The sequence below is a fragment of the Cupressus sempervirens genome, chromosome 2, assembly GCF_028749045.1.
Source record: "Cupressus sempervirens isolate cs-2001-9-10 chromosome 2, ASM2874904v1, whole genome shotgun sequence".
Taxonomy (NCBI): Eukaryota; Viridiplantae; Streptophyta; class Pinopsida; order Cupressales; family Cupressaceae; genus Cupressus; species Cupressus sempervirens.
The window spans coordinates 49995341-50002629 of record NC_143119.1 but is presented as its reverse complement, the minus strand read 5'-3'; the positions used below and the strand labels follow the sequence as shown (position 1 = coordinate 50002629).

The window sequence follows — 7289 nt, the reverse complement described above, 5'->3', positions numbered from 1 at the left end:
TGCTTGGATGCTAAATCAACAAACTATTTCACATCATTGTCTTCAAGAATCATCATAATTTTAAATTTGAAGCAACAAAGTGTTCTTTCCCATCAAATCTATCACTGGGTTTGATTGTGCTCACCATTAAAGATAGAAGGATGTTGTTAGATCTTAAGGTTTGATCATTTAATTTTCAAAGCTTAGGTTCGACTACTAGAGCTCTGATACCATGTAAAGTTTCTACAAGTTCTGCTATAAATCAGACTTTAATAATAACTTATTTATGATGCTTGCTGCAGACGATCTTCAATAACCAGACTTGAGTGAAGTGATAAATATAATTCTTTAAATGTTTTTATCTTAGCAAGTATTCCTCTAGGGAAGTATTTTTTAAGGAGCAAACTATTGTTATTTGTGTGTCCTTTAACTACAACCAGACCCTATATAAATACATCAACCAAAGGGCAAGTCCCTTGAAGGGACATGACCCTATCTAGGTCAGCCCATAATTGCATTCTCATAATGGAAAGTCAAAGGAGGTATTGGTTTGTAATTAAACTTAACTAAGATTAGTTAAGTTAATACATAAACACAATCATCTCAAAGGAGACACCGATCATGCCTAGGTAAGGACCAATCTATATATAGGCCTTCATAAGGCATTTTATGCAAGATAAGATATGTGCAATCTGCACAATCAGATTAGTATGGTAATCAAAGTTACAGATTTAATACATCAGAGTAGTTTTGCGTGCCACTCACATACTCCTAGTTCGTAGCCTCATCTCGGCTCTCCCAATGGTAGTTTCGATGGTCATCGCCACTCGGCCTCACTTCCATGGATGTTGGGTTCGGGTTGGTCCCTTGTGGCTCTTGCTACTGCCCTTGATGCGAGCTGGCCTTCTGCTCATAAAGACCCTAGGTGGCCTTTCCCTTGGCTGGACTTATCTATTTCTCTGCCTAGGCCAAAGGAGAAAAAGAACTTGATGATGCTTCTCTTGTCCCTGCTAATGGTTGGGCTCCCCTTGAGCTAACTGCCAACCCAATGGACTTATAGGGTTTTGATGATAAAGACCCTCCCTCAGTTGGTACTGCTCTTGCAACTTGAGGGCTTTATTTATTCTGTTAATAATAATTTTTTAATTATGAATAGTTGTCTTATCCAACTTCATACATTGTGAACTATCCCCGACCCCTTTTTTATGCAGAAATGTATCTTTAATATTTAATTAGTAGGAAAGGTCCATTCATCAATTTTTTTTATATAAATAAAATATATGAAATATATTTATTAAGAACATAATTATTTATAACTATAATGTGTAGAAACTATATTCTAATTATTAAATATTCAAAATATGTATAAAATAAATTAAAACTATAATTATTTAATATATAGAAAATTAAATTAATAGTATATATATTTTAATTATTATAATTTAATTTTTTAAATATGCAAACTAAAATTCAATTTAATTTTCTATTAGAAATTAAATTATAAAAACTAAATCTAAAATATAATTAAAACATAATTCATATTAGCTATTTATTGAAATCATTAATAAAACAAAAAAATGGAAACCTTGTTACTAAATTTTGGTTAGCTATTTTGAATTTGACACCCATTTATATGTCAAAATCTTAATATTCATTATAAATCAAATATATTAAAAAACTAATATAGACTACATAAAATATTTGCTAAAAAAAATATAAAATATAACTTGAGTAAAAATATATATAGAAATAACAAGAGCACTTTGCGAGCTAGTGTCCCTGCCTTCTTTTGGAGTCATATTGGGGTTGTAGTTGTCAAGATGTGTTAAAAAAGGAAATACAATTGTATATTTGTAGCTTCCCAGATAGAATTTTAATATCCTTTAGATGATCATTCTCGTGAAGGGTGAGAGTTTTAAGGTAGGGACAACTTGTGTTAGATAATGATATCATTGATATTGCTCTAGAAGCTATAAATACCTAAGAGATCAATTAAATAGTAAAAGTCATTACCCAATAATTTCAAAAGGAATGAATGAATGCTCATAAATACAATAGCTTAATAGTCAAGTTACAATTGCCATACACTACAAAACTAAACCAATATATATATATATATATATATATATATATAATAACTTTACCAACAAATGATTTTCTATATGAAATATTTATAACAAGTGCCACATAGTGGCTTAGTACTTGCCTTTAATAGTATTTGTTTTAATTTTGATATAAACTTAGTTGTAATTTTATTATATATTTATTATATGTATCAAATATATTAATGTGTACTTTCATAATTTTTAATAATCATATTCAATTTTTTTCAAATATATTTTATACATAATTGATTTTGTACAATCATGTAGTTGTGGCAAATTGTTCAAATTAAGAAGCATCAATTTTTTTAACCAACACATTAATTCACATAAGATTCACACATTATAATACATAAGAAATAAGTTGAATAATAATTTTAATACTTCGACAATATATTATTAAAAATAATAATAGAAACAATACTTTTTGTGTACTATGCTATAATTTGATAAAAAATGTATTCAAATTTTTTTTATAATATATTATTTTTTAAAACTTTATAATATAATATTAAAATTTCAATAATGATAATTGAAAGAACTATTTAATAAATATTAGTAGTGGATGAATGCAATAAATATAATATAATTTTTTTTAATATAATAAAATATTATAAATCTTTGACATTCATCTAAGAGTTGTAATAAATAATTAAAATAGGTGATTAAAATATTAAATTTTTTTATTTCAATGCATTTATTTATAATCAAACAAACTATTTATAATAGTTCTAAAAAATAAGAAATATAAATAATTGATTATATTATTATAATATTTATTTTTCTATTCTAAATTCCATATTCAATTATTGAAATTGAAGTGTTTAGAAAGCACTTTGAACAAAATAAAATATTCGTGCAAATTCACAATTCTCCATATAAGACTCTAATCCATTCATCCAATTAAAAGCTAGAAAATTAATATATATAAATTGTAAACTGAAAAAAATGACATGTATTTGTTTGTAAAGATAATATTTATAGAAAAATATGGAATGAAAATAATTTTTATTGGTAGAATAGAGATAATTTAATAGCAAGTTAATGTGAATAATCCAAAAAATGACACAATAGTACTTAGCCTATCAACAAGTACTAAAAATGTGTAAATTATCTTTTGTTCTATTTTATTTTTTAAAATATTGTTTTCATTAAGAATTTAATTTGATATATTTTTAATCTAGAAAAATTAATGAAATACAAGAGCTCTAGGTATATCTTATGATATACAAACAATTCAATTTTAAATATTTGATCCTCTTATTCTATTGATATAAAAAATATATTAAAATATTAGAATGATTTTAATATTACTATTTTATTTATATTTAATACAGAAAGCTATAATTTTTTTTCACATTAAATACATTAAAATTATTTATTTATAAATTACATATATTATGATATAATAATTTTAATATTACTATTTTGTTTATATTTAACACTAATATTTTTTCAAATTGAATACATTAAATTTATTTATTTATGTATTACATTAAAATTTATTTATTTATATTAAACCTTAGCTTGAAACAATATTTTATGTGACGAAAAACTAATGCCATCGTGCCTGGGATCTACACTAACTTAAAAAATATATAAATATTTTAAAGTATAGTAAATTAAATTTTTAATTAATTTATAATGAATATCTATGCACATTATAAAGATATTTCTAATAGAGAAGTAAAATTGAGTTTTGTTTTTAACGTAAAACAAGGCAGATACTAGAAGATGGATAGGCAAAAAAAACATCACCATAAAAGGCGTGCAAAGCTAATGGTTGTGGGCGACAGATAGCGACGAGATTATTTTAATCGTCTTGCGCTCTCTCATATTTTTGAACCATCGATTGCAGAACATACTGCTGCCTAACAAGTTTTCTGAGTTTGCATTGCATAAATCTATTGAATTTTCACCTTGCCAGACAAATTTGGAAATATATTGTAACGACTCCAGGAGTTTTCAGGTACATGATCCTGTATTGCTTTCTTTTTCTCGCAAAATTATTTTATCGAAATGTTTACCTGCAACTCCTCATTTTTTGAAATTAACACTATAATGATTGTATTCAGTCTATATATATTCAAAATCTCGTTTTGGGTGTTTTGGTACAGATCACAGAAACAGAGCTCTTTTTCTTTTGGTAAAGGTCATGGACACCATCCAGAGTCATGCAGATAGAATATCATTCACGAACCTCTCACCTCCAACAGAAAGGGCAGGAGAACATGCAGAAGAAATAGAAGATATAACAGATGCCTTTGAGCTAGGACCCCCTGCGGAGACAGAAAACCCTAATTTCATGGAAGCGTTCCCTGAAACATATGAAAAAATAGTTGAAGAAGTCGATGAAGAAACGTTTCCTGAAACAGATGAAGAAACAGTTGAAGAAGGAGATGAAGAAGCAGATGACGAAATCGTTGAAGTGAGAGAAACTGAATTTGATATATCAAGAGGGAAATGGGGAGGACTTGTTGACGAACCTTTAGCCATAGAGCTCTTCAGGCCATTGGAAGAGCTCAAGAACTCTTGTACCAAGATATGCATTGGCAACCGAAGTTATGGAGTGGAGGCAACCCTTGTTGCAAAAGGAGTCCTGATGGATATTCACAAAACTTTAAAAGATGTGGATCTTACAAATTTTTTGTGCAGAAAATCTGAGGAAGAGGCACTTGAGGCTATGAAAATATTTTCATCTGCTTTAGAAGGGTGCATGCTGAGATCCTTGACTCTTGATCTGGGGGAATTGGGAGAGAATTGTGAGAAATATTTAAAAAATTAAATTCACAACTCACAACCCTAAACTCAATTTTACCACTCTAAGAGTTGCTCAGTAATCAAAGAAACCAAGTGGTAGGAGTGTTTACCGAGTCAGCTCGATAAATGAAGAGAAAACAACTCAGTAGATGAAGAACTTGGTAGACACTGCAGGGTGTGATTACCAAGTGAACTCGGTAAGCAATGCGATTACCGAGTTAACTCGGTAGCCACTAGAGAGTGGAGCTCAGTAGATGAAGATACTGAGTGAACTTGGTAGAGACAGTAGAGATAATATCTTTTAACAAGACTTCACCAAATGATGATTTATAACATGAACAACTTTCACCATTAAAATCAGAAATTCAGAACTTGAAGCTTCCAAATAAAACTTTTCAAATGCAATGAATAGAAGGACACAAATGGATTCAAGTATGCATGCTTTCTTTCTATTCAACTTGGATTAAATCATTACAAAATCTGGGAGCATTCAGCTTCAACCAAAAAATCCTAAAATAACCTTAAAACTTCAAATTGAAAAAACTTCAAACTTTAAACTTCAAACTTACAGCTCTAATGGCTGCATACTATAATGCCTAGAGCAATCATTGCTTCAACATGTCTAATCAAAACAACAAACTATGAACTTATAGGATGACACAGAAAGCACGTACAATTACAGTCACGGAATAAGCTTCCTCTATCTCTGCAGTAACCAGATCTGCTCTACTGAACTCTCTCTATCTCTCTAGATCTCTGAACTTCTTCTACTCTCTCTATCTGGGCGAAATGAATCAGATCATTCCTTTTGTCTTATTTTTCCCCCTCTTTTTTAGATTTCAAAATTTCACCTACCACATTCATGTTTAATACTATTCTGCAATCCGTCAAGGGCTTTTGCACCACTTTTGAAATCTCAGAAAAAGGTGGAAAATTTGGGATTCATTATTAGCAACATTTCCTTAGAAGCTGTCGGAGCCATTTTTGAACTTCTTCCATCTATTGAAAGGAATAATAGTTTCTTTTTCATTTACACAAAAAAAGGAGACAATGTAGCAGAGACCTTTCTGGAACTTATTAAGAAATGCATTGCTCTGGATGATTTTGATTTCTTAGAAAACAACAATGGCATCTATGACGCTATGGCTTCGAAAGGAGCTTTGGGGAAAGGCAGTATGTTACAAATGAGAAATTTTACCAAAAACGTGTGCATGGTTCAGCTGAGCCAAGTCATCTCTGGACATCTAGGTCTCACAAACGTTGACTTAAGCTATATGAATCTTCAGGATGAAGGGATGATTTCTACTACCCACAACCTCAAAGATACAGCTCCATCTTTAATAGTTCTTATGGTTGTAGGAAATCATATCACGCCAAGAGCAGCTCCAGCTTTAGCAGAATGTCTTGCTGTAAAGAACTTGCTAACCACATTTTATGCAGGAAACAATCAACTTAAGGATGAAGGAGTGATTACTATTGCCCGCAGCCTCAAGGATAAAGCTCCATCCTTGAGAGTTCTTTTCATTTCAGGAAATGAGATCACGCCAAAAGCAGCTCCAGCTTTAGCAGAATGCCTTGCTGATAAGAATCTGCTGACCGCATTTTATGTAGGAGACAATAAACTCAAGGATGATGGATCAGTTGTAATTTGCAAAGCCATTTCAGAAGGCCATGAGCAGCTCGAAGTACTTGATTTGAGTGCAAATGCTATGACTGGAATTGGGGCTAAGGCTGCTGTGGAAGCTATTGCAAACAAGTCCAATTTCAGTCGGCTTCGTATTTCTGAGAATTTCATTACCCAAAAAGGAATTGAGACTGTCAAAGATGTTCTCAGAAAGGGTACCAAGGGTGAATATGTACTTGGACATTATTATCAATTTAAATATGCTGGCATGCAATATGAATATAGAGCAGAGGGTATCACCGATAGCGATAGTGAGTGAGAGGAGAAAATGCAAAAATTGAAAGTGAGGTATGGTAGTGATAGTGACACTGAGTTGGATCAAAAAGTCCATAAACCAAAAATGAGGTATGGCATTAAGATCTCGAGTGTAGACATTTAGATTTGGGTGATTTTGGCTACTCCTAATCCCATGAAGCTGTTCTATTTTAGTAACCACATCTTTATATTCGCAGTTTTCACTTCGTCAGTTTGTTTGAAAAAATTTGTGACTTGCGTACAGAGGTAAATAAACATTAAATTGAATTTCTAATTGTTGTTTTGGTGTTTGAAGCTGCACAGAGTTCCGAAATTCGCTTTCTATTTTAAAAAATCAGATACAAATGTGAAAGTTAATTCATTTTCATATGTAATATAACATCATTTGTATGGTAAAATGAGATCATTAACACATGTTTCCTAGTCGTTGTGAACCTTCATGCATGTCCCAATTTAATTTTATATTTCAAAGTGCACTCAACTTAGGTAGTACATGAATATGACCATTT

At 30.5% G+C, this 7289-nt stretch overlaps 1 protein-coding gene across 1 annotated transcript; it reads left to right on the top strand.

Moving 5' to 3' along the window:
* Positions 1–3856: 3856 nt before the first annotated feature.
* On the top strand, positions 3857–6784 carry LOC149571013 (RAN GTPase-activating protein 2-like). The gene is made up of 3 exons (XM_089815668.1): positions 3857–4050; positions 4199–4793; positions 5734–6784. Exons 2-3 carry the CDS (start codon positions 4237–4239, stop codon positions 6782–6784), a joined length of 1608 nt encoding a protein of 535 aa, XP_089671794.1. The 5' UTR covers positions 3857–4050; positions 4199–4236.
* The last annotated feature ends 505 nt before the right edge of the window (positions 6785–7289 follow it).